Source organism: Homarus americanus, unplaced genomic scaffold (assembly GCF_018991925.1).
Source record: "Homarus americanus isolate GMGI-L3 unplaced genomic scaffold, GMGI_Hamer_2.0 scaffold20465, whole genome shotgun sequence".
NCBI classification, from domain to species: Eukaryota; Metazoa; Arthropoda; class Malacostraca; order Decapoda; family Nephropidae; genus Homarus; species Homarus americanus.
The window spans coordinates 8,961,120-8,989,073 of record NW_024756914.1 but is presented as its reverse complement, the minus strand read 5'-3'; the positions used below and the strand labels follow the sequence as shown (position 1 = coordinate 8,989,073).

The following is a 27,954-nucleotide window of genomic DNA, read 5'->3' as shown; positions in this document are numbered from 1 at the left end:
AATCGTCTTTAACAGGGGACATTAAAGCTATGGAGAAATATTCAAATCGGTAGATGTATTTAATTCCAAATGTTTACAAATAGTTCTCCTGTCTCCTTAATATAATAAAATAAGCTGTCATATAATGTCTTTAGCCCTCCCAGATGAACACGTTCATCGCCAGTGTCTGTAACTGACAAAAACAAAACAAAAAATATGATTCAATTTTCCTGTAAGAGCTTACCCCCCCCCCAAAAAAAGAAAAACCATACCATGCCCTAATAATAAAACATACCAGGCCCTCCCCCCTAAAAATAAAATATATTGGCACCATAAATCACAGTTAGAATTTGTGAAATATTTTATGGTTAAAGTAATATACAGTACAAATAATGGCTGATATAATACCAGTTTAAATAAACTGATATTGCAGTTTGCTGTGATCCATCTCTTAATACTAAAATAATAAGAACTTATTCTAAAATCTAATGTTGAGAACGCTGAATCTGCTCCTTCAGCTGCAGGATGGAGGCTCGCTGCTCTGGTGGAAGCATCTTTATCTGTTCATCAGAGAGCTGCAACACCTGCATGATCAAACTGGCCTGGAACAACAGAGGAAGGAGGTTAGTGTTACTTATTGTTATTTTTAAATAAAAGGAACATTAGACATTAAGAGCATCTTTTATAAACATAATCTGTACAGTACATAAACTATTGGAAATGGTTCAAGAAACAAACTCAGAAGGATAGAGGTGAGCAAAACACACTGCTGACATCTATGTCTATATCACCCAGTCGTTGAATGACAACTTTATGGACACAGTACATCTATAGTTAATAAGGGGACAAGTAGACTTAAATATGATATCCCACTACATTTAAGATAACAGTTACATAAGGTAAAGAAACAATGGCCATTCAATATGTATTTTTATTTTCTCTATATACTGAAAATTACATCTAAAATAACCCCAGTCAACATATGTGGGAATAAGTTTTTACTTACAAAATTAACTGAAAATATTTTTATCCTGCTTCTCTGAGTTGCCTGAAACAATGTAATGTGAGGTGATGTGACTTTGTCTGGGTTGTGTTAAATGTGAAGGTGTAATAAGTGGAAGAAGAGCAAGACTAACAATGAAGTGCTAATAGCTGCAGAAGGAATAGAGAAGTGTCACAAATTGTGTAGTGAGAGAATGGCATGAAAGAGACCATCCCTCCTCTTATATATACAACCATCTTAATTTTTGTCAAAATAATAACAAAATAAAATACCTGAATAAAGACACTACTTTACTAACCTTCTCTTGATCTTGTCCTGCTAGGCTGGCAGGAAGGGCAGCAGGAGCAGTTGCAGGTGGGGGAACACCTCGAGGAGGAGGTTGTGAGGGTCCACCAATGGGAGGAGGAGGTGGGTTTCCACCTGTTCGTGAAGATAATATGTATTTTAACTATTGTCAGTGGATTACAACATATGTCATATTATGGGAGCACCCTGATACATGCAGTGGCATCAACAGCAAAATTACCCTGATAAAAATTATAATTACACTTAGGACAATTTGTTTCAATAAAGTGGTAATATACTTTATATACACGTTGGAAGTTAAATTTTTTTTACCCTCTAGGGATAAAACTTTCACAACTGTGACCTTAACCAATGACCTTTTGACCCTAAAAATGTGGAGGCTTTATGAAGCATCATGTTAAATTCAGAAACCAAATGTGAATACTGCAGCTCTTTCGGTGCTCAAGTTGTGCACCTGTACAGTACAGTAATATACAGAGAAGCACTGATATGCTACAGCAACAACGTCTCTTGACCACAAGACTTTCTTTTATAATTAACTGTTTCTTATCTGAGTTATATGACCTGCTAAAAAATGTTTCCTCTCAAGTTATGTGTTACTTGTGTATTTCAATGTGTGGCAGATAATATTCCCTTTGCTTATAAGTACAAAAACAAAAAAAACTAACATCAGGAGTCTTCCCCACACAAAGTGAGTACTGTACTGTACAGTGACATGAGACTGTGTACTTTACAGATGAGCAGCCAACCCAAAGCTTATTGACGATTTTGGCTGACAAATGAAAACAGGATTAAGCATTAAAATAAATCAGTAGTTTCATCACCCTTTTCAGGTAATAAACTACACAGCACATCAATCCATAGTCCTAATATCGTCCCCCCGCACCTTACTCTTATCATCCCTAAGTGTGTAAGTTGTCCATATTCAACATGTTGTTTCATTAAACCCATGAAACCCTTGTGCATGAATAAAATTATCTAGCATTACCTAAATAAATATGAAAAGTGGCATCCCTGTAGTGAAGGAGTAAATACTGTGCCATCCAAATCACACATTAAAGCCTGAACATTATGTACTCCACATCTTCATGCTCCCTCACTCTTCATCTATCATTCTCAATATTTCCCTTAAAATATTCTGTATATTTCTCAACCTAAAAAATTAATAATACTGCAGCTTTCCTTTATATCACGTTATATCCTTTCTTATCAACTTCAATATTTTGTTAACAATCAAGTAATTTGCTTCAATATGACAACCCTAACGACTCACTGCTTCTGAAGTCCTTATCCTGAGGGAAGGTTGGGCGCGCCCCTCGTGGGTCCCGGGCATCGCTGGGAGGATTGTTGCGGTAGTCTCTGTCTCCAGCTCTGGGGTCTCTATTGTCGCGCTGTTCACGCGTTTCGCTGCTTCTTTGGTCCCTGTTGTCCCGAGTGTCACGGTAGCTTCGGGACTCACGGTCTCGCTCCCTGAGATGAAAAAATTCACAATGAAACAAAATTTGTTTACTTCTACCTTTAGCACTAGTCTTTTATACAGTAATCCCAAACACTCCTGTACAGTATAATAAGTGGGATTTCTGAGTGAAAAATGTCATTATATTTATCATTTCTTCATCATCTCATTGGTGACATAAAAATAACTTTCCAGTACAATTAAACTTCATTCATAATGAATCTATAAACTGTATTAAATTTGTATGTATAATATCCAAAAGCAGAAAGCAAAATAAAATATTATGGTTTTAATCTCCATTAGCTAGAATTCCTTAATAACCGGAACTCTCCAATAGCTGGAATTGAATTTGCTCGAAATTTTTCGGGAAAAATTCTCAATTCCGGTTTTGGGAACAAAATCTGATGTTGAAAATCAGGTGCATTTTCTGAAAATTCCAAGAAGAATTATGGAAAATCTAAAAAAAATTCATTTCTGGAGCCGGGAATAAAATTTCAGGGCATTCCGAAGGATTGCATCACCCTCCAACCTGGCACGTGGGTAGGTGGCCAAGCTGTTTGGATTGCTTAGTTCATATTCTGCTGCCATTGTAGGTTAGTCCCTCGCTAGCTGCTGTTTTTGTGTACAATTTGTGTTGTGCAGTGCTGTACATTACTGTACCAGAACAAAATCAGCCAAAAATAGTGTTAAAGCAGTATTAAGAATGTAAAAAATGATTACTACTACATATTCTATACATTTAGTAGGTGGGAAACACTGGAGCACCTTACCCTTTGTCTTTATTCAAGACCTCTTCAGGTCATGAGACCCACTAATCCCCCACCCCTACAATGGGTGATGTGATATTGCATCAGATCAGGTCAGTAACATGACCCACTAATCTGCCACCTAACCTCCATCGCAAATATTAAGACGTGATTACAGTCAGCTGAATGAACAGTGTCTGCTATTGAGTACAGTACATACAGTACAGTACAGTAGTATACATTATTTTGTTTACAGTATGAACAATATTGTACATGCACAGTGGTGTTTGTGTATATAAATACAGCGCCTGTGAGATGTGTCGTTTTGAATCGTGGAAAATACCACACTGTCTTTGCTGTAACACAAAGCTCAATTCACACTTATATCAATAGATCATTTGTTTTTTTATAAATATATTTATTTCACCAAACTTTTAGATATATATATACATCTGCGGTTAACGAACGGTTCAGTTAACGAAATCTCGGTTAACGAATTATCTTCCATAAGATTCTTCAATTCTGTTAACGAAAAAAAATTTGATTAACGAAATCCTTACGAAAATCATGTTTTGTTGTGAGCATCAGCTCACAACAAAAGGTATTAGGCAGCTACCAAACAGGGGGGTACTACCGCCTGGGAAGATATTGGAAGCATAATGTGTTGTCTATGGTAGATCCTGCTGCCACATGGTATCACAAAAATTGTGACCAAGTCCCAGGTTGCTGATCTGACTTTCTGCCTCATTTACAAACAATTGCAGGGTCTCAATTGTTTCTCTTACTATTGACAACACAACATACATATATTGTTCCCCACTTTTGATTTTTTTTTTCATTTTGTATTTCTTTGTGGTTCTTTTTTATTATTGTTATTATTAATGTTATTATTATTGTTATTATTATTATTATTATTATTATTATTATTATTATTTTTACATTTTCGCCCCCCAGGCCCCGATGTGGGTCAGTGACCTGTTTTATATTACAATTATTAGACATTTTAAAATTTAGTTAACATATTGATAATATATGCAGTACAGGGAACTAGTTTGTTGTGCACCCATCAGATGCGTGAGTCGGTCACAAGGCGTCAGTTGGGCTTTGAAAACAGTGGAGAGCATCTATTTTGCTGGTGTTTTGAATCTTTGTGCATTTTTCATTGAAATTATTGGTAATTCTGAACTTCAGTTAACATATTGATAATATACAGTAAAGCGCAGTGCTGTGTTGATTTAAAGAAATTAATCTTGAATTACACCTAGTGAACTTAAAATTTTATTGGTGAAATTAATGCATCAAGCATGGGTCCAAAGAAAGGCGATTTCTCCTCCATCCCCACTTCCTTCTCTTTTCCCTTCTCCTCCAACCCGGTTGGAATGGAGGAGAAATCGCCTTTCTTTGGACCCATGCTTGATGCAGTAATTTCACCAATAAAATTTTAAGTTCACTAGCTGTAATTAAATATTATTTTATTTAAATCAACACGGCACTGCGCTATATATTGTCAATATGTTTACTAAATTTCAGAATGACCAAAAATATTAATGTAAAAATGTAAAAATATTCTGTATTCAAGAGAGCAGCAAAAACGATGTTTCCTCCACTGCAAAAAAAAGTTAAACTGACGCTTTGGCGGGTAAGTCAAGCTCCTGATGGGTGCACAAAAAACTAGTTCCCTGTACTGCATATACAGTGACCCCTCGTTTAACGAACACCTCGGTTAATGTAATTTCGATTGACGAACTGCCTTCCATAAGGATCTTCAATTCGGTTAACGAAAAAAAATTCGGTTAACGAAGTTCTTACGAACCGACCTCAACATGTTTTTGCTTGCACTGACCGGGCAACCAGCTTTAGTATCAGTCCGCCAATACATTAATCGGTTCTAGGGCTTAAATTCCTTACTATTTTAGTAAATATCAAGAAGTTTATACTATTCAATAATTTTAAAAGTTTAATATTCAATTTTTTTTGTAATTTTAACAATTATTGAACATAATTGAAGGTAAAGTGACTAGTTTAATGGGCGGCATCCAGCCTCTTAACACAGCAAACAGGAGTTAGCCTCTCTCTGTTTTCACTGGAGGTAACATCTTGCTTGAGACTCTCTTCAACTAAACGCTTTTTTTCTGTGTTTCCAAGCAAATTATTGGTCATTTTGAAATATATTTTACATATTGACAATATATAATGCAGTGCAGTGTTTATTTAAAGAAAATAATCTTGAATTACACCAAGAGAGCTAAAATTTTATGGGTGAAATGGCGCCATGGGGTGACTTCTCTTCCACCCCAATGCCTTCTCTTTTTCCTTCTCCTCCACCCCCATTCTAAATCCCATCATCATCATCATCGTCCAGGAGCCTTCTACATACACACCTCAAAGTAAGTGAACTTTTCTACCATTTTTGTTGAATTTAGGAAATTTTCGGTGAGCTGGAACCAATTACCCAAAAACCCATTAAAACAATGGTTTCGGTTAACGAACTTTTCGGTTAACGAACGACCTTCTGGAACGGATTGAGTTCGTTAACGGAGGGGTCACTGTATTATCAATATGTTAACTAAATTTTAAAATGACTAATAATTTTAATATAAAAAATGCAAAAAATATTAAAGAGCACAACTTTATTGATATTTACTCCACTGGAAACGAATGTAAGCCTAGAAGCGATTACTGTATTGGCGGACTAGCTGATCAGCTGATGCTCACAACAAAACGTGTTTGTCGTAAGGATTTCGTTAATCGAAGTTTTGTTCGTTAACCGAATTGAAGATCCTTATGGGAGATAATTCGTTAACCAAAATTTCGTTAATCAAACCGTTCGTTAACCGAGGGACCACTGTATATACCGTATATCTCGGCCTACAAGACGGAATTTGAACCAAAAAAAAAATCAGCCCAAAGTTAGGGGGTCGTCTTAAGCACCAGAGATAAAATTCTTACCTCTTAAATATTGCGGTTTAGCGTGTCAAGAGTGGTGATGGAAACATGGTAAACCACTCACAAGGTCCTACCACGAATTATTTTATACTGAAACTTACGTTTGGGAAGCTGGATTAAAATGAAGATTACCGGTATATTAAAATAATAAAAATGTATTATAAACCAGTCTAACATACCGTAAAAGAACAATATACCCCAGTAATAAACACAGCTGCTATCATCACCCCCCATTTGCCAGTGACAAGAAAGGGAAAGTGACCTTGACTGTGACCGCCTGTGGCTATTTTTAGCTGTCCTTGTGTTCGGAGGTGGTCAGTAATGCATACCGGGTATATTAAAATAACAAGAGCAGTTTTGGCTGACTGGCAAACCTGGGGGTTAAATTATATCACAGTAGACAGAAAAACAATAATGATGAACTATGAAAAGGAAGGTGGAAAAGAGAATAAAAAATATGCATGGGTAGGAGGAGTAGGAGCTGCATAGCACTGTTCTTGGCCCCATGGAATGATTCAATGTATCTAGTGTGATCAAACACCTCAACAGATTAACCACCAAGTGTACCTGGTATCTCTCGGGTCACTGCGGTTAAAGTTTTCTCGAGGTTCACGGCTCGGCGGGGGTTCTCGGAAACGCTGATCCCGCTGTTCTGTCCTCTGGTCTCGCTGGTCAAAGTCAGAGCGAGGATCACGGGGATACCTGCAACGGCAGATGTATGCATAACAGTTTAGTCCATCAGTTCAAAACAACAGATACACACTGTTTAACATTACCATACAGTACATCTGGCCAAATGAGGGTAATTAAGCATACTATAGCATATGATGGTAACACTGTACAGAGAATATCATTTATACCATAATTATGTCCATACATCACAATGATAACTATGACAATGTCATGGGACCAAACAATAATGTGTAGCTTTAACAACAAGTAACAGGAAACACTGATATATTAATCAAACGTATTTAAGCCATTTTTTTAAAAATCTAAGTTTATAATGTACTGTATAAAAATTTTTTTTAATGAAATTCAGACTGGATTAGTTTTACAATTACCAAAGTAATTTCAACACTTTCAGAAGGTTAACAAATTATCATTCATTACTTCCTAGATGATGCATTCAAGATAAACATGAGGAGACTGTTGTTTGGTCCAATAATAAAGATAATATACAAAAAAAGGTTGAGTCAGCAGTCCCACATTGCACAAGCCACCTCCTGTACTCATGTGACCCACCACTATCAGCCATGCTCCACTACACATGCTGGTGATCCACAACAAACACCCATCTTCACAACAGCTCAACAATTGTCCATCTTGGTTTGATTTACACAACAGTGAAGCATTTGCCTTATATACTTGCACTATAGAAATAAAAATACCCTTAAAAATGGCAAAGTCTTCAAAGGTTAAGTCAAACAAAAGATGTCCATTAAGAGAAATATAGCCACCTAATTATTATTTATAATTTCATTAAAAAAAATCTGTTTAAAATGGATCAGAGCACATGAACTAGAGTACTTTTTTCTTATAATTTTCACCACGTGTCAGCTTACTTGCCAGTCTGGCAGTTGGTCTATCCAGTGTCAGTACTGCAGGAAACGGGAAACCGAGAAACCTGTGGTGCTTAGTAGTGAGGGTCACACTGGATAACACCCTTCTCACGTATGTCCGGGCCGAGGCTCGAACCCTTGACACATTGGTGAGACACACACACGTGTTACCTCTGTACCAATAAACATAAACCAATGCACTATAGCATAGTTGGGGGCACTGATGCTGTGTCTGGAACATGAGGTGAATGGGTCAGGAGTCAAACCTAACATCTCTGAGGTACTGCACGCACGCACGCACGCACGCACGCACGCACACACGCACACACACACACACTACTACTACTACTAGTACTTTGCTGTCACTCGGATTCAAGTATGATGATCATCCAGCTATGATACAATGATATGAGTTATTCGGGATGTCGCCTTCATTGGTGAGTTTTGAGGTGACCAAAGAGGCCGATACGGGACCGGCAGAGTTGTTCACAGATGTTGCCCATGTGGAGGGCTACATCGAGTGCAGGAGGGGCGGTGGCAATGTCTTTCCGGCGTTGGTGCATGTCTGCCTCGGTTTGCAGGAGGGTTAATTCGAAAGTATTGACACCCTTTCGTGTGGTGCTCCTCCAAGCGTTACGATGAGTAGTAATCGACTCCTCATTTGGCACTTTTTCAGATTTGTCTTAAGACTATCCTTATACCTTTTCAGTTGCCCGCCAGCGCTATGTTTACTATTCGCTAGGTGACTGTAAAGCAGCTGCTTTGGCAGTCTACTGTCGTCCAAGCGGGTAACATGGCCAGTCCAGCGTAGTTGTTCATGGATAATGGTAGCCACGATGCTCCTACAATTGGTGTCAGTGAGGATGTTGGCATTTGTTCTCTTGTCTTCCCAGCGAACTCCGAAAATGGAAAGTAGACTACGTTGGTGAAAGTTTTCAAGTGCTTTGAGGTGCCTCCTGTATGTAACCCAGGTCTCGCTGCCATATAGGCAGGGTGGCGAGAACCACTGCTCGTAATACGTATAATTTTGTAGATAATTTCAGCTCCCTACAGCTGAAGACACGGTTTCAAAGTCTTCCAAAGGCTTGAGATGCACATCTGATCTGATGTTGGATCTCTTCATCGATGTCCGCGATGGTATACAGGTGGGAGCGGAGATAGCGAAAGTGGGTAACATTTGAAAGGGTAGTACCGTTAAGTTGGATGGATGGTGGAGGGGTGTCTGAACCAGGGGCAAGTTCAAAGAGAATCTGAGTCTTATGAACATTCACCTCAAGGCCAAAGTGTGCATATGCATCTGTGTAGGTATTCAGGATCTCCTGTGGGTCGCATTCAGTGTGAGCAAGAAGAGTAAGGTTGTCTGAATACTGAAGTTCAGTAATGGAAGCCGCTGACACCTTTGTTATTGCCTGGAATCATCTTCTGTTGAAAAGGCCCTTCATCCGGTACTCGATGTAATGAAGGCAGCGAAGAAAATGGAAAAGAGAGTTGGTGCCAGTACACATCCTTGTTTAACCCCTGTTTGGATGGGGAAGAACTCTGACTGGGTGCCATTGTGCAGGACACTCCCATTCATGAATTTTGGGGGCAGCCAAAATGGCTGAGGGTCCACCAGAGGGCTTTCTTGTTGACCGAGTCGAAGGTCTTGGTTAGGTCGATGAAAGCCATGTACAGGTCGCGACGTTGTTCTCTGCACTTTTCCTGTATTTGGCGAGCAGCAAAGATCATGTCAGTGGTGCCATGTGATGGTCTAAAGCCACATTGAAATTCTGGGAGGAAGTTTTCCGCCTCAGGAAGAAGTCAGTTTAGGAGGACTCGGGCGATAATCTTGCCAGCTACGGACAGCAGCGAGATCCACGGCAGTTGTCAGAGTCTGATGGGACTCCCTTGTTCTTATAAACATTGAAGATGGAAGCATCTTTAAGAGCTTGGAGGAATTCCTCCCTTTCCCATATATTCTCCAGGAGAGTGTGGAGACGGCTGGTAAGCAGAGGTCCCCCTGCTTTATACACCTCGGATGGAATTCCATCATGCCCTGAGGCATGACATGAGTGATTCAGTGGGACTTGGAGCGTCATGAGGCGCTTGTTGATCCCAAGAGGCATTTCAGTTAGCCTGTGTAGGATTCATTGGCAGATGTCAAAGCCAACTTCATAAATGCAGTTTCTCTCCGCAGCAAGCTTACCCTTCCAGAAGAAGATATAGCCAGACCCCCGTTCTGTGAGTCAACCCTCGTCTGGGAGCTGGGACTCACTAATGGCTGCTATGTCGATGTTATACCGAGCCAGCTCTTTTGCCAAAAGAGCAGTTCTTCTTTCAGGACGCTTATTTGGGCCAGTATCCGGAAGGGTTCTGACATTACATGCAGTGACCATAAGAGGTTGTATAGTTTGTTTTTGTTTGGATCTGTGATTTTAATTGTGTTTTCGACCGCATAAGGATGACCTTATTGGGTGCGGTTGACCAGTCAGGTTGGTTTTTTAGTCAGGCTATGTTTAGGGCACCTTTTCAACCCCCTCCCCATGTGGGGCGTGCAGAGTGTCTCCTCGGAAAACCTGCTTGGTCGCATAGACAGGACTGGATTGCACTGCTGCCTAGATCCCAGTGCATAAATGACCATCTTATCTGTGCCGCCCATGTGCAGAGTTGTAATTAGAGACTCCTGGCAGTCGTCTCTGCCTGTCCCCAACGCCATAGGACTTTTGGGGGTATAGGGGCTTTGATGATGAAGAGAGGTATGATGAGCTGGGTGATGGCTGTGCATGAGTTGATTTATGTGGTGAGGCAGAAGCGCAGGCTGCAACCACACATCTTGGCTCTCCCTTTTCCTGATCCAGTGGTGTAAGTGTTGCAACGACTGGGAAGAGGGAGAGGTGCAATGGACTGCCGATAGCCCAGTTTGTTGGGTTTCGCCTTAGTAGTCTGTCCATCGTGCATTGCCTTCATTCACCGGTGTAGTCGTTGGGCACCCATGGTGGTCACCTCTTCTGCCTATACACCAGTTGGGGTTTTGTTGGAGCTCTGTAAGCATGTCTGCCTGATGCGGGTCTCCACCGCAAATTTTTCGTTCGGTGTTTACTCCCGTAGCCTTATACCTACCAATGTTAATCCGCAAGGCAGCGGGTCAATGGTTGGTAGGCTCCAGAACGTGTTCACATGCCAGTTGGCCTATGCGCCGTCCCTCTGGAGCCCACTGCTGTTCCGAGATCCCCTGCTGGTCTAGCCTGGGCCCACGAGGCACCCAGTTACAGTGTGTTGCTGCGAGGAAGCACAGCAGGAGTCTTGATGGTGAAGAGACTGTGTACTGGCAGGGGAAGACTTATGCAAGTTGCTTCCCTGGTCGCCACAAGGGCTAGCCTGTGGCAGTAGCTGAAAGCGAGAGGGAGCAAGCAATGCCTGCACCTTAACACGGAAATAATGCTGCTATAAAAAGGTGCATTACACCACCCTGTGCACACACACACAAAATTAATATCCCCAGAATGAGAGGTGTTTTAACAACCACAACCATCATTGATATGGCCATATTTTCACAGGGAACAAGTCTCTCCCTTCACAATACACTCAGACATAAGCCTCACACTCTACCAACACTCAAGACATAAGCCCCACTCTCTACCAACACTCAGACATAAGCCCCACTCTCTACCAACACTCAGACATAAGCTCCACTCTCTCTACCAACACTCAGACTCAGAAATAAGCCTCACACTCTACCAACACTCAAGACATAAGCCCCACTCTCTACCAACACTCAGACATAAGCCCCACTCTCTACCAACACTCAGACATAAGCTAAGCAACACAGATATAAGCCCCACTCTCTACCAACACTCAGACATAAGCCCCACTCTCTACCAACACTCAGACTCACATAAGCCTCACACTCTACCAACACTCAGACATAAGACTCAGATATAAGCCCCTCTCTACCAACACTCAGATATAAGCCCCACTCTCTACCAACACTCAGACATAAGCCCCACTCTCTACCAACACTCAGACATAAGCCTCACACTCCACCAACACTCAGACATAAGCCTTACACTCAACCAACACTCAGACATAAGCCTCACACTCTACCAACACCAGACATAAGCCCCACTCTCTACCAACAAGACATAAGCTCCACTCTACCAACACTCAGACATAAGCAACACAGACATAAGCTACCAACACTCAGACATAAGCTCCACTCTCTACCAACACTCAGACATAAGACATAAGCCCCACTCTACCAACACTCAGATATAAGCCCCACTCTCTACCAACACTCAGACAAGCCTCACTCTACCAACACTCAGACATAAGCCCCACTCTACCAACACTCAGACATAAGCCCACTCTCTACCAACAGACATAAGCCCCACTCTCTACCAACACTCAGATATAAGCCCCACTCTACCAACACTCAGATATAAGCCCTCACACTACAACACTCAGACATAAGCCTCACACTACCAACACTCAGACATAAGCACAACCAACACTCATAAGCCTCACACTACCAACACTCAGACATAAGCTCCACTCTCTCTACCAACACTCAGACATAAGCTCCACTCTCTTTACCAGCACTCAGACATAAGCTCCACTCTCTCTACCAACACTCAGACATAAGCCTCACACTCTACCAACACTCAGACATAAGCTCCACTCTCTCTACCAACACTCAGACATAAGCCTCACACTCTACCAACACTCAGACATAAGCTCCACTCTCTCTACCAACACTCAGACATAAGCTCCACTCTCTCTACCAACACTCAGACATAAGCCTCACACTCTACCAACACTCAGACATAAGCCTCACACTCTACCAACACTCAGACATTATTTCAAACATAAGCACGTAGGCGGGAAATATGAATGCGAACAACTTCATATTTTTCCCGCCTCTGCTAACGATTGTGTAATATTTCAATGTGATTCTGATCTTTAAAAAATTTGTTTTTGCATAATGTAGTATAACTGATACGTAATTTGTCTTAGTATGCCTTATTGTGGGTAAAAATAAGTATATATTAAATGCGTCCTCTGAAAGCGTGAATTTGCTACCAGAGTTTAACAGTTATTTCATGTATAGTACTTCTGATAAACTTCCTATGTGCTTATGTTTGAAATAATGAATGTATTTATCTTTATATAATTTAGCTAAATATCTTTCTCGTCAGAAACGGTCATCCCAACGATTATGAATAAACTCATTTAGAAATACATCATTACTTCAGGACAAAACTGAACAGGTTTGCAACAGCCAATCAGCTGTAACTCTTGGGGAAGGCACGGGGCATCTTTTCTCAGGTGAGAAAAAATGCACTATAGTGAGTGTGTGTGTGTGTGTGTGTTGGCTCATGGGGCCAGTGTGATGAAAAGGTGTCAGTAGACTTAACAAAGATAGGTGAAGTAAGGTTAGGTAAGGTAAGGTAAAATAATGTCAGACAAAGTTAGGTGCAAGAAGACTTAACAATGATGGGTGAAATGGAGTAAGACCACATCCAGAGCACCACCGGGCTAGTTCAAGCGATGTTATAAATTACCATTAATGGAGCACTTGGTCCCATACCATCAGTTATTTTACAGAGAAAAACTCTTGTCATATACTGACTTTTTTACACCCTTCCTGTCAGTCCTTTCTAAACTATTCCACTAGCTTTTCTCCCTTTGAAGATGTTTCTGTTTTCTTTGAGTCACCCCATGCAAATGTGGGAAAGGAGAAAGATAACAGGTAAGAGAGAGAGACCATCCATGTAACCTTTCAATATCTGACCCACAGAGCAAGAACGAATGTACAGCTGCCTACACTTATACCTGGTACAGTGGCTGGAGGATTTTGTGATATGAGGAAACTAAGGAAAGTTTATCTAGCATCCTTAGTCTGGCTACTATTGCGAGGTTCTTTAAGGCCATTCCAGGAGTTTTAATATGATGTAAACAAACACAGAGTTGCCACATCTCACAAAACACACCAGCTACTGTACCAGGTATAAGTGCAGGCAACTGTACACCAAGTTTATTCAAGTATGACCTAAAATAAATTTACCTTCACATGAATACAAGAACAGGTCTACAAGCTATAACCTGACAGCTTGTTGACAGAGATAAGATTGAGGTTCCTCAAGATTGTTTAGTAAGAGGAAGAAGGGAACTGAGGGACGTGCATGCTCACTCTTGTTAATATTCTCTGTTAACATTCCACAAGTTTAAACTAAAAATAACTGGCTAAAACTTGGTACTGTAGCGGCCAATAAAAATAATTCCTATTCAAAGCTGTTGCAAACAAGAAGGTTGGACAGTAAAATACTGTGCAGTATATGTAAACTAAGCCTTAAAAACTAGTGCTGTATAATACATATTATCCCATAAAAGTATAAGATAATACAAGTCTACACAACCCTTCTAAACTATCACACTAAAGTAATGTTAGTCACAGTCAACTCTAAACTGTTAATAATCTGAGAAGTTAACAAGCCATAATTCTCTAAAGCATAAGTAGGGTTGAAAGAAATAAAAATGTTGACAAATAAAACAGACAAAAATATATGCGGTTAATCTGTCATACCTATCGTTGCCTTCTGATTCCTTTGATTGTCGGCTTGAACATGAAAAAAAGCGTGAGGTTACTATAAAAATGTCCAGCCAAATATGCCTAACGAAGCTACAAAGTGCTGCTCCATGATATTTTTATGACAATAGATTATGTGTCATTCTACAATAGCTTCTACATCTGAGTGAGTTGTTAACATCAACTTTGTTTTAACATGTCATTAACAAACTCAATGTTTAATAATTCATTAGATTTAAAATAAATGAAAATGCTCCAAGAGTACAATAATTACAGCTGGCAAGAGAAGCATATTAACCAAGTATTACAGGACAGCTGCCTCTCTTTACCTGCTGTCAAAGTCATGGTGTTGCCCGCCATAGTTATCGTGGGGTGGAGGGGGACCCGTCATGCCAGGCGGAGGTAGTCGCATGTCTTGGTCGTTACCTTGAGGTGGTGGTCCCCTCGGTGCCCCTCCCAGCTGCCGCATGTCAAAGTCACCACTTACTGTAGGTAAAGACATTTTGTACATTACAATATTGCACTACTGTACATTGTAAACCCTTACTCAATTTAACTCCTCTGTATCTTCTAGTCTATTATTAACTTTGTCCATGACACAGTAGACTTAGTAAAGTCACCACCCACGACATAATAAACATCATTCACTGTAAAAAAATGTTTACTCGCCCATTTATAAAGGATTGGAATAATCCTTGTATTTATACATGGGTGTGGCAACACATAGGACCACAGCCAGGAAGTACACAATATCCATACCTAATTCACTTTGTATCTACATACAGGGGGTCCTCGGGTTACGAACGAGTTCCATTCCTGAGAACGTTCTTAAGTCGGAAATGTACAAAAGGCGGAACTCATACCCTATGTGTACTATATCATAGCCTGAGTCCTTTTATACAACTAGAATCACTTAATATAAGAGAAAATAAAAAATTTAATGACAAAACACATACATTGAAACCTGGGGATGGCTGGCATGTAGAGACAGAGGCTTTATTAGGATGAAACTGAATCAAGGCTAGACTTATAAGCAAATGCCATTAATTTTGATCTTCCACCCAGATCACTAACAATCTTTGTTTTGTGATCACAGTTGAGTGTATTGGTCTAGATCCTATTACAAGTTCAAAAAGTTTATATTTGTTGTTCAAAATTGTTCCGATCAATGAAAGACTGAAGCCCAACACTTTATCAATGACTGAGGGTGTTTTGCTTTTTTTCAGAACTTTTAATTACATCAACTTTCACTTCCATTGTAAGTGTTTTCCTTTTCTTGGATGCACTACTATCACTTGCATCAGACTTGCATTTGGGAGCCATGATGAGGGCAGAAAAATAGTTTATAAGTAAAAAACAACAGTTTTAAAGTTGGCAACATTTTCGCAGCTGAGACCACGAGTTTTATGGCATCCCGCAAGGTGTCTCTCTTGTCCCAGGTGGCTGGGCCATGTGCGCTCACTCCGCCTCAGTCCGGGATAAACACTTGTCTGTCTCGCGTCTGTGCTACTCTGCTCTCTCAACAACTAAGGGCAACTAAGGGCAAACACATAAAGGGATTAAACATTTCCTTGCATACGAGTAAAAATTTACCCCCCACCCCCAGCCAGCAAATGATATTCGCCAATTTGGCAATTCGTGGCCATTTTGAGACCAAAACCCCCATGAATTTTAAGGGCATGCTGTACTACAAACCAGTTGTACCTATGATGGATTCTTAAAACAATTGACCATATAGAACCTCATTTGTATCGCCGGGTGTTCGTAAGTCAGGAACACCCTGTACTTATAAACCAAATACTGTAAAGCCTCATTTATAGCTACAGTACTCTAATCTTCCCATGTACATATTCAAGCACAACAATTGTCTTCACCATAAGTAGTGTAAAACATTATTTGGATTGGGTGTACATTCCTTACCTGGGAAAACAGTGCTACAATGATCACTGTGGTATGTGAGAATGTTGAGCTAGCAGGGTAAAGGAAAAAAATTCTCAGTTACTGTGTACAGTATCTACCTGGGAAAGGAGGTCCTCGTGTTGGTGGTGGTCCAGGGGGTGGACCCTGAAAGTTACCAGGCCCACCTGTCATTGGTGGAGGATAACGAGTGGGTAAGTTGGAGGGTGGTGGAGGTCCACTGGTGGGGACGGGGAGTCCACCATTGAGGGTTGGTGGAGCGGAGGTTGGTGGAGGAATTGAGGTTGGTGGAGGTACTGTTCCCGTAGGCATTAACGGTTCAACCGCCTCTCGCCCTCCATGGAGTATCTGAACGGCTGTTTTGGGGTCGATAATCCTCATAACTACCTGGAAGAGTTAATCAAGAACTTCAATAACACAGAGAACTTAAATATTAAAAATAGTACCAATAATACCCCAACATGTCCTATGATTTAATCCTGAGGGCGTAAGTGGGCGCGAATAGCAGGGAATGGGTGGGATGAGGCAGGTGTGGGCAATATAGGATGAGGTTAAGGGTGAGTGGGTGACAGTGGGTAAAGTGAAGTGAGGGTGGCAGTAGACAGGGTGAAGGTAACCCATCTTCTTGAAGAACATATTGACACAGACAGTGACCAATTCTTGGTTGCTTTTTTTTATATTTTAGAAATAAGTCTTATGTCAATAAATAATGTTTTCCTCTGAAAAAAATCTATTGTACTGGATTAATAATGAAATGGAAAATACTAGCAATGAACCTGCCAATGTGGCAGCACCACTCACTCAGCATTACTATAGTATTTCCATGCTAACCTGGTCCATAAGCCACGCCCCTCCTCTATAAAAATAGCTGATTGGTTCAAAGAAAATGCTCACGTAGCTGTCCAGTTATTCCAACTAAATATGTACACAATAGGTAAACAGATCTGTTATTTTCTAAAATAATGTTAAATATCTGTACTACTATCAAAATGTAAACGATTTCAAGGCATTAGCACTTCAGAGACGATGTTAGATTTTTTTTAAATATTTATCATAAAAGGTTGAAGTCAAAGATAAAATCAGCTTTTGAATGAAGTCTTCATTATTACTTTGTTTTGTACGAAACAGAAACAAATGATACCAAACATATAGCACAATAAGTCATGAACTACAGTTTGTATGGTTGCATATATCCCAATCATTTATGTAAAATACAGGTAATGGAATTTCAGCTGTATTTTATATGAGCCACATTACAGTACCAGAGAGATGACCAGTGTGTGAGAAATTCTGATTTTGATAACTTGGGTCCAAGTAATAAAAAAAAATAATAATATTTTCTTTGTCTACATTAGTTAAGATATGATTTATCACTACATTTGTTCTATGCTGATATTTTAACACAGATGGTTTACTCTGACCTGCTCCTTATTGTGCACAAAGAACTTATATATTACCTGAGCTTGGAGTAAAGCATAGGCCAGCTGAGGGTTGTTCATGAGCATGGTGCGAGCCTCACTGGGGTTGTTACGGACACACAGCTTCATCTGTCGCATCAGCTCGTACATTTGTTCCGGGGGGAGAGAGGCCACTGCGTTACTGATGGCTTCTGGGGCTTTGTTTGGCTCAACGTCAGGGCCATAGGGAGATTCAACCACAGGACCCATCATTAAACCTGAACATAACCAAACATTAATTTACAGTTGGTATATCTCTCATCTCTTTCTCTCACTGTTTATGTGGCTGGATCATGTGAAAAAAAAAGCCTGAAAAATTGGAGGAAAATGCAGAGGTGAATAAAAATGGCACAAAATGGCTGAAACAACAAGTAGAATCATCTCACACATATTTCCTAATATTGAATTCATGATTTAAGTGACACTATACTAACAATAAAAATAGTAACAATAATTATTTTAATAATAATACAGTAGCATTAGTAATAATAATAACACCAACAACAATAACAGTAATAACAAAAAATAATAACATAATAATAATAAACAACTCACTTTGCATCTCCATTCTAGACTTCTCAGTGCAGGCATTGTCAACACGTAAAGGTCGTCCACCAATTTCATATCCGTTGAGATTGCGCATAGCAGATAGAGCTGTTTCTTGGTCCTTATATTCACAGAAGCCATAGCCTTTTGGTTTGCCAGACTCACGGTCATACATAAGTCTGAAACATTTTGAGAAATACTGATGTAATGTTTAGTTAATTATTATCTACCTTTGTCTGTACAGTAAACTCAATAAACTCACTACCCTTACTTGGAGAAATTACTATATTATTTAGCTTGCACCAAAAACCTTAAACAGTGACGTCGTGTTGCGTACAGCACAGAATAAACATTAATTTCAACACCATTATCTCATTTTTCTAGAACACTTTATGAAACCAGTACAATACCGGTCTATAATTAACAGCTTGTTTATATTGTACAGAACTTAAATTATTTTCAAAAAAGATCATCAAAATATTTAGTACTACAGTACTATGTAAAAAATTTGGACCTGCTAAATTTTCAACCTGTTTTGTACAATAATTTTTGAGACACAAGTACAGTAGAGTACAAGTTTCACAAGACAGAATCACTTACTTATCTACCTTTGTCTGTACAGTAAACTCAATAAACTCACTACCCTTACTTGGAGAAATTACTATATTATTTAGCTTGCACCAAAAACCTTAAACAGTGACGTCGTGTTGCGTACAGCACAGAATAAACATTAATTTCAACACCATTATCTCATTTTTCTAGAACACTTTATGAAACCAGTACAATACCGGTCTATAATTAACAGCTTGTTTATATTGTACAGAACTTAAATTATTTTCAAAAAAGATCATCAAAATATTTAGTACTACAGTACTATGTAAAAAATTTGGACCTGCTAAATTTTCAACCTGTTTTGTACAATAATTTTTGAGACACAAGTACAGTAGAGTACAAGTTTCACAAGACAGAATCACTTACTTGAAGGACAACACAGGACCAGCCTGGCTGAATATGTCCCGAAGCTTCTCTTCTGTTGCTTCATAGGGAATGTTGCCAACTGTTGGGAGAATAAAATGATTATTAAACATGAACATACTGTATATACTTATAAATATCCAAAACACTTTCAATTATAGCTACACTACACAGTATTCTATCAACCAGTTCTCCATATTAGTGTTGCTGGCCCTCTCATCTGTATGTTAGTGTTGCTGGCCCTCTCATCTGTATGTTAGTGTTGCTGGCCCTCTCATCTGTATGTTAGTGTTGCTGGCCCTCTCATCTGCATGTTAAGTGTTGCTGGCCCTCTCATCTGTATGTTAGTGTTGCTGGCCCTCTCATCTGTATGTTAAGTGTTGCTGGCCCTCTCATCTGTATGTTAAGTGTTGCTGGCCCTCTCATCTGTATGTTAGTGTTGCTGGCCCTCTCCCTCCCTCTCATCTGTATGTTAGTGTTGCTGGCCCTCTCATCTGTATATTAGTGTTGTTGGCCCTCTCATCTGTATGTTAGTGTTGCTGGCCCTCTCATCTGTATGTTAAGTGTTGCTGGCCCTCTCATCTGTATGTTAGTGTTGCTGGCCCTCTCATCTGTATATTAGTGTTGTTGGCCCTCTCATCTGTATGTTAGTGTTGCTGGCCCTCTCATCTGTATGTTAAGTGTTGCTGGCCCTCTCATCTGTATGTTAAGTGTTGCTGGCCCTCTCATCTGTATGTTAGTGTTGAAGGCCCTCTCATCTGTAGAAGTATGAGAAACAAAATGGATGAAATCAGGGCTTTGGTATGTACCGAAAAAATCTATATAATAGCACTCACCGAAACATGGATAAACCTAGACTCACGTGAGTTACCTGTCGAATACCAAATTGCAGATTACAAATTATTCCATATCAAAAGGTAGATTAGGAAAGGAGGCGGAGTAGCAATCTATGTAAGGGATAATCTGAAGTGTGAAATAAATAAGGAAATAAAAACCAAGCGGAATACAGAAACAATTTGGATAGAATTAATCGATGGTAGGGAAAAATTAATCACAAGAGTAATATATAGACCTCCTAATCTTGATAAGAGATAATGAGCGACTTATTTGGGATGAAATGCGCAGGGCTTCCATACATAGCAAAGTCTGTATAGTAGGCGACTTTAACTTTAACCAAATAGATTAGATTGACCTTACGGGTAACTCAGAATCAGAGGATTTTCTTGAAACAATCCAGGACTGTTTCCGAAGCCAACATATAACCGAACCCACCCGGGGTAATAATATACTCGATTTAGTTCTGTCAAACAGAGAAAATCTCATTAGTAATGTCGAGGTAGGGAACGAACTTGCTAACAGCTATCACAAAGAAATTAATTCCATTTAGAATTTCAGGGCAGCCGCAAGAAAAATTCCACTTAAGTCCCAGATTTCAGAAGGGCAAACTTTGATAGTTTGAAGAGGCAGCTGAGAGAAGGGGTATCACACTTGGGGGTGAATTACACGACCTCACATGAGGTCATGTACCCACTGAAGGCAACCTCACCATACCTGGAGACCTGACGGTTGAGGATGATATGATCACGAGATCTGAGGTTGACGAGTTCCACTTCATGCACAAAGGCAGAACATACCATACAGAAAACTCAGATCAAACAACAATGATCCTAAATGGATAATTAATTATTTAAAGAATATTATTGGACAAAGGAAGGCTATAGGTAGGAAAATAAATTGTGGTGAAGTTTACCTCCGAGATTATTATAAGGTATTGGCAGGTAGGGATAAGACCGAGATAAGAAAAGCAAAGGGGAATAATTAACTGAAGCTAGCAAGGGAGGCGAAGTCAAACCCCAAGGGATTCTATCAAATGTATCAAACTAAAACACGAGAAAAGATTGGACCAATACAGTCAGATACAGGTGAGCTAGCTGATAACGACGGAGAAATGAGCGATAATCTGAATAAATATTTTTGAACAGTTTTCACCACCGAAAATTTAAACATGATACCCGAGGCACAGACTCTATACAGAGATAGTGAAGAAAATAAATTAAGCGAGATAGTAGTGACTAGTAACGATGTTAGTAAGCAAATAGACAAACAAAAGCCTAATAAGTCACCAGGTCCCGATGAGATATTTGCCAGAGTATTAAAGGAATGTAAGGAAGAGCTTAGTATGCCCTTAGAAAAGTTGTTTAACATGTCCTTAAAAACGGGTGTAGTACCAGAATCCTGGAGGATAGCGAATGTAATACCGATTTTCAAGAAGGGAGATTGATCACTATCCTCTAACTACCGTCCAATCAGTCTAACATCAATTGTAGACAAATTACTGGAAGCAATCATTTCAAACTCTATTCGAAATCACCTGGAGAAGCACAAGTTGATCCCAACATGGCTTCACAAGCAGGCATTCATGTCTAACTAATCTATTAACATTCTTTTCATCTGTTTTCAAATCAGTGGACGAGGGACACAATTATGATGTGGTATATCTCGACTTTAGCAAAGCCTTTGACAGAGTCCCCCACGAAAGACTAATAAGAAAAGTGGAGGCTCATGGCATTGAAGAAGACATTCTAAAATGGATAAGGGCGTGGTTACAGGACAGGAAACAGCGAGTGAGCATTAACGGCACTAAATCCCATTGGAGCAACGTCACGAGTGGAGTTCCCCAAGGCTCAGTACTTGGACCATTATTATTTATTATATACATAAACGACATAGATATCGGAGTAGACAGCAACATAAGTAAATTTGCTGACGACACTAAAATAGGGCATGAAATTAAATCTGACGAGGATTCCGCAAACTACAGGAAGATCTAAAAGAATTTTTCGAATGGTCTGAAAAATGGCAGATGAAATTCAATGTGGACAAATGTAAAGTACTCAGTATTGGAGATGTAAACAGGGAAACCAGATACCAGATGAACAACGATGTTATTGAGAAATCCGAATGAGAAAGATTTAGGAGTAATGATAAGTAAGAATCTTAAGCCAAGTAAACAATGTGTATTTGCTTGAAACAAGGCTAATAAAGTACTTGGGTTCATACAAAGGAGTGTTAGTTACAAGACTAGCGAGGTCATCCTAAACTATATCTTGCGCTTGTGACCTCACTTGGATGACGCAGTTCAATTCTGGTCACCGTATTACAGAATGGATATAGAATCTTTGGAAAGAATTCAGAGGAGAATGACAAGACTAATCCTGGGCATTAGGGACCTTGAGTACAGAGACAGGTTAAAGCATTTTAATTTGCACTCCCTCAAGAGACGTAGAGTGAGGGGCGATATGATAGAGGTGTATAAATAGAAGTTAGGGCTAAAAAGAGGGGACATTACAAAGGTACTCAAACTACTGGGTATCCAACCAGGAGCGAACTCGCAACAATGGTTTTAAATTAGACAAATTTAGATTTAGACGCGAAATAGGTAAACATTAGTTTGGAATCAGAGTAGTGGACGAGTGGAATACGCTGGATAGCTTCAAACATAGGTTGGATGCTTATATGAGCAATAGGGGTTGGGTGTAAACGGGACTGCCCAATATGCCCACAGCAGTTTCCTCCATTCTGATGTTCTTATGTTAGTGTTGCTGGCCCTCTCACTACCTTGCATCACGGCCACAACCAAAAGTAAACACTAACTCTCTATACGTTTACCGTCATCCACTTCCTCTTAATGAGTCAACAGCCCCATGAACCACTTGTTGTCAGGCTCTCCTATAATTCACATTCATCCTGGGCATCCATCCTTCTCCCCAAAATCATTCCATGTTCTTCTTGGACTTGTTCTCTTCCTCTTATCTCTCTCACCTCTGAGCTGTAATATGTTTATGCAAATGTCAAGATGGTCTTTTCACCGTGGCTTATTGAATGGAAAAATCTAGTCACATTGTCTCTCGCTTGAGGTCAGGTTAGGTTTCTGGAGATTCATTAAATTATTTATTACTGCAAAAGAAATTGTGTTGCAATTTTTCTGTGCAATTAGTCTCAGCCATCTCCTATTGCCTGCATGATATTCACCCAAATAATGTCCTCAAACACGTCATTCCTGTTGCTTGTTTTACTTGTGTCCAGAGACCAGCTTCACATCCAAATATCAACAACACTGTACTGCACACCCATCTTCATCTTTGATACACTTCTTTCCAAATCTTTCTCAAAATAGCTATGTACAATATAGTTTTCTTTCCCTTCTCTTCTCTTGTAACCATGTACAGTCCAGTAAAAAGACTTGTTAAAAGTGTCATGGATATACAGTAAATCCTATACATAAACACTCCTAACATACTGTACTACATTGCATTACCAACCATAGTTGTGAAGAACCTGTTGAAAATAATACAGTCTCCAGGATAATCTTCTAAGAATTTTCCAAAGATAAAAGTTTTCTTACCTTAAGTAACAAAAAATGCAGGAGAAATACATTTTGTGTAATTTCACTGTACAGTACAGTAGAGACATGATAATTCGCAGGTTAAGTAGCTACAAAAAGACATCACGAATTACTGTATAGTTTAACTGATTTAAATGGATATAATTAGGTTGATTCCAGAGGCCAAAAAATACGCATAAACTGTTCCAAAACTGCTTTAATAAACACTAAATATCGTACATAATACATAAAAAAATATATATAAACAGCTCTTTTCATTCTCAAAATCATCCTCTGGGTGACACCAATTCACCAGCATGGAAACAGACATGGGCACAAGCTGGCTGGCTGGTCAGCTGTATGTCAAAGTAAACAATGAACTGGGAATTTAATATGACAATATCTCATCTGGGGTTGAGTGTGGGTTTCTTTTACAATAATGTTTTATTATCCCAACACCTAATGAAACTAAATAATATGGGAATTATAGTGAAATTGCATACTGTACATCATAGGGGTCGCAGGATAATGTAGCTCTCCAACAGCAGAAGGAGAGAATTTTCTGCAGTCTAGCTACCCACCCTCATGACTTCCTACCTTCCACAGAGAATACAATTCCCACTCTTCATTTTTCTTAATGAATAGTTTTATATATTCTCTTTATTTATCATTTACATTACAGCATTAAAACAATATTTCTACAACTATTATGGTTTCTTATGTAGATAAACACTGCAGTAGCAACCACATGGACCCAATTTATGAATATTTGACCACAAAATTTAAAAAGAAGTATTAGTAATAGAGGTGCCCACGAATTTAAGAACATGAATATGTATTTTGCGAATTATCAAAACTCCACTGTACAATTTGTAACTCTTCTGTCTGAGATTGATGAGGTTTGTTTGTTGAAAAAAAAATTTTCAGGGATACATTCTATAATTTATCATCTATAAAATGAAGAAAACCAACCTACTAAACCTAACCTAAATTACTAAATTATATTCTATTTTATTCCTCTGAAATAAAATTAATTTCCTGATATTACACAGATCGTATTCCTCATACACATTTTGTAATTTCCCTCAAGGTAAGGAAGCTTTTATCTTCCACTGAAAAAACTTCCCCAAGTTGGTGCTGAGACCAGACCATTCTCATCAAGCATCACTTACATTGTCTTCCTCCCAGCTTTCAATGATTACATGTAGTAGTTACTGGTCTGAGGTGATCCAACCAAAACACTCTACCAACAGCACAAACAGTGAGGTAATATAACACTCACCTTGTCTTCCTTTACAAACTATATGAATAACTTTAGGATCTTTGGTTAGTTGGTTCACTTTATGAATGATGCAGTACTTTGAGAAGATCCCAGGCTTGCCCATTGTAAACAAAGGTGTCTCGTGTATTTACGCCGGTTAAATCCATAATTACCCGAGAAGCATTTTCCTTATGCACTTTTGGGCATTTTCAGGAGTTAAGAAATGTCCTAAGGTTGATAGTTCAGGGACAAATGAGGTCTTTAGAGATAGCCTGCATATATTATGGTTGTTACCTGCCACCTTTGTTACTAGTACCTGCAGTGTACATTGTATATCTGACAACTGTGTACATAACCTACTGGTATTTGCAGTGTACATTGTATACCCATACCATACTGTCTGTGTAGATTATACTTGCACACCTGTAGTGTGTACACTGTATACCTTATGTCTGCATATTGTATACCTGTACTGTCCATGTGCATTGTATACTTTGTATCTGTATATTGTATACCTGTACTGTCCATGTGCATTGTATACTTTGTATCTGTATATTGTATACCTGTACTGTGTATGTACAGTAGCTAAAACAATTATCTGTGCATACTTTGTGGGAAACAATATGAGACCATGGACGATAAATTGTGGTATACGAGGGCTGTCACTAGTCACACGTAAAATTTCGGAGCATATCGACCCCCACCTGCACAGATTGTTGTTTTAGCTACTGGACATTGTATAGCTAGTGTCTGTATATTGCAGTTAGTGTCTATATTGTATACATGTAGTATGTGCACATAGTATACCTTATCTGTATATTGTTTACACGCTTGTGTACACTGTACACCTGTACTGTGTACATTGTATACCTGGACTGTGTATATTGTATACCTGGACTGTGTATATTGTATACCTGGACTGTGTATATTGTATACCTGGACTGTGTATACAGTATTGTATACCTGGACTGTGTACATTGTATGGCCAGTGTGTAAATAGCATACCTAGTGTACATCGCTTCCCTGGTGTGCATACACTGTACTTTTAGTTTACATTTCACACCTGTACTATGTACACTGTACAGTTTGTATACCTGCAGTGAGTATTATGTCTGTAAACGTGCGCCATGTATGTTTTAAACTTGTATTGTGAATTGACATAATAAACATCAAAGTACTGCATGTAGCGGGCAGACCCCAGCACCTTCCTGCCCTCTCTACAACCCAAGTTTATTACACGAAAGGAATCGTTCCCTGCACGGAACAGTTTAACAGCCAAAACCAAGAAACAATCTGTCCAGAACCAATCACCAAGAGCCACACCAGGTTTAAGAAGGCTTAACAGTTAAGGACACAGGTCGCGGCTTCGTCACGCTCCCCCCTTCTACTTAGTCATTATTAACTGATAAAAATATACCAAGACCAACCGAAGACTGAACGAAGAGATTTCTCGACAACTGCACTTGTCTCACTCATTTTGGAATTACGAGTGATGTCAAGTAAAGGCAAAGAAGGCCAAAAAATGTGTGGTAGGAACGACTGGTCTGGTGCGTCAAGACAACACCACCATCACGACGCTGCTTCCCATCCTCCACCACCTGGCCCATGTTGAAACACACTACCCAACATTATTTTGGTATTTTCTTCTCTAAACTTTCATATAAGTTCATATTAATTCAGCATATGTATAACCAGTATAGTTATATAAATAATGGTAAATAGTAAGCATATTTAACTGAAGGGCCTTTTCCGAAATACAAGTTGTGTAACATTTTTATCACAAAGCTGCCAAATGAATTTTTAAATTGTGACTTATACTATTTAAGCCTATAAATAAGTTACCATAATACTTATAGATACATTTTGTTAATTTTCATCAAATTTATATTATTTATTACCGCCTGTATATAGAAGACCCCGAAACCATACTCGTTCGTAGTATTTATTAAACATTAATTGAATAATGTTTTGGCGTCCTTCACTTAAAATTTTAATCTTAGTCACAAATCAACTATTCCTACGGATGTAACTTAATTTTAAAATATTAAACATATTAATAGTCCGACATATATATACAATAGGTTAGTTGGGTATGGGTGTTTTATATGTTGTCAGGAGACTAATGGAAGTTTAGTGTATGTGAACAAGTCAAGTCCCAGTAACTGTAAAACGATTCAATTGTCATACAAGAAAATATTCATAGTTATATATTAATAAAAAACCATTTCATGTTCCAAATAAGGTCAATAAATAATTCCTTAGTAATTTATATTGTCCATACGAAGCGAATATGCTAACCTAAAGTTATTGGGGAAAATGCCGAACTTATTATCACAATTCATCAAATGCTTTGTTTGGTTTACTTTTATTTAAACGTTTATGGAGATATAGTACTTTACCTTATCTCAATAACAGGTCGATCAGTGGCGGTAATATAAAGTAAAGGCAAGGTTAGTGTTGTACCAGTACCAGTAATAGTGTCTTCAACTGAGTGTGTTACCATTTGGTTATGAACTAAAATTAAGTTAAACTATTAATTTCATGGTAATTCTAGTTATATTACGTTTATACTGTTAAAAGTTGCTGAAAATAAAATGGGTGTATACGTATGGTTGAGTAACATTTGTAGGCCCGACAAAGAACACATCTTTGTAATATCTTTATAAAACTTTAAATATTGAAACTTATCGAAATACAAAGAGACCATGTCATTAACGTAATTTAGTGCGTATTATAAATAATATATTGCAAGATCGTGAAATAAAAACACTATTATATTTTAAGTATAAACTATTTTTCTTCATAATGGCCAAAATAAAGCAATATATGTTTCTATTAATTACATTATGAA

General features: G+C 38.9%; 1 protein-coding gene across 2 annotated transcripts; it reads right to left on the bottom strand.

Moving 5' to 3' along the window:
• Positions 1-35: 35 nt before the first annotated feature.
• Positions 36-26,699, bottom strand: LOC121857129 (cleavage stimulation factor subunit 2 tau variant-like). Of its 2 annotated transcripts, XM_042353016.1 has the most exons (11): positions 26,531-26,699; positions 19,462-19,540; positions 18,493-18,662; positions 17,938-18,155; positions 16,582-16,867; positions 14,893-15,049; positions 14,561-14,593; positions 7,004-7,138; positions 2,562-2,758; positions 1,281-1,402; positions 36-581 (listed from the first exon to the last, which is right to left on the bottom strand). In XM_042353016.1, the coding sequence occupies exons 1-11, from the start codon at positions 26,577-26,579 to the stop codon at positions 465-467; spliced, it is 1,563 nt and encodes a 520-aa protein (XP_042208950.1). In that variant the 5' UTR covers positions 26,580-26,699; the 3' UTR covers positions 36-464. The 2 variants fall into 2 exon arrangements, with proteins under 2 accessions (XP_042208950.1, XP_042208951.1); XM_042353017.1 differs by lacking the exon at positions 14,561-14,593.
• Positions 26,700-27,954: the final 1,255 nt, after the last annotated feature.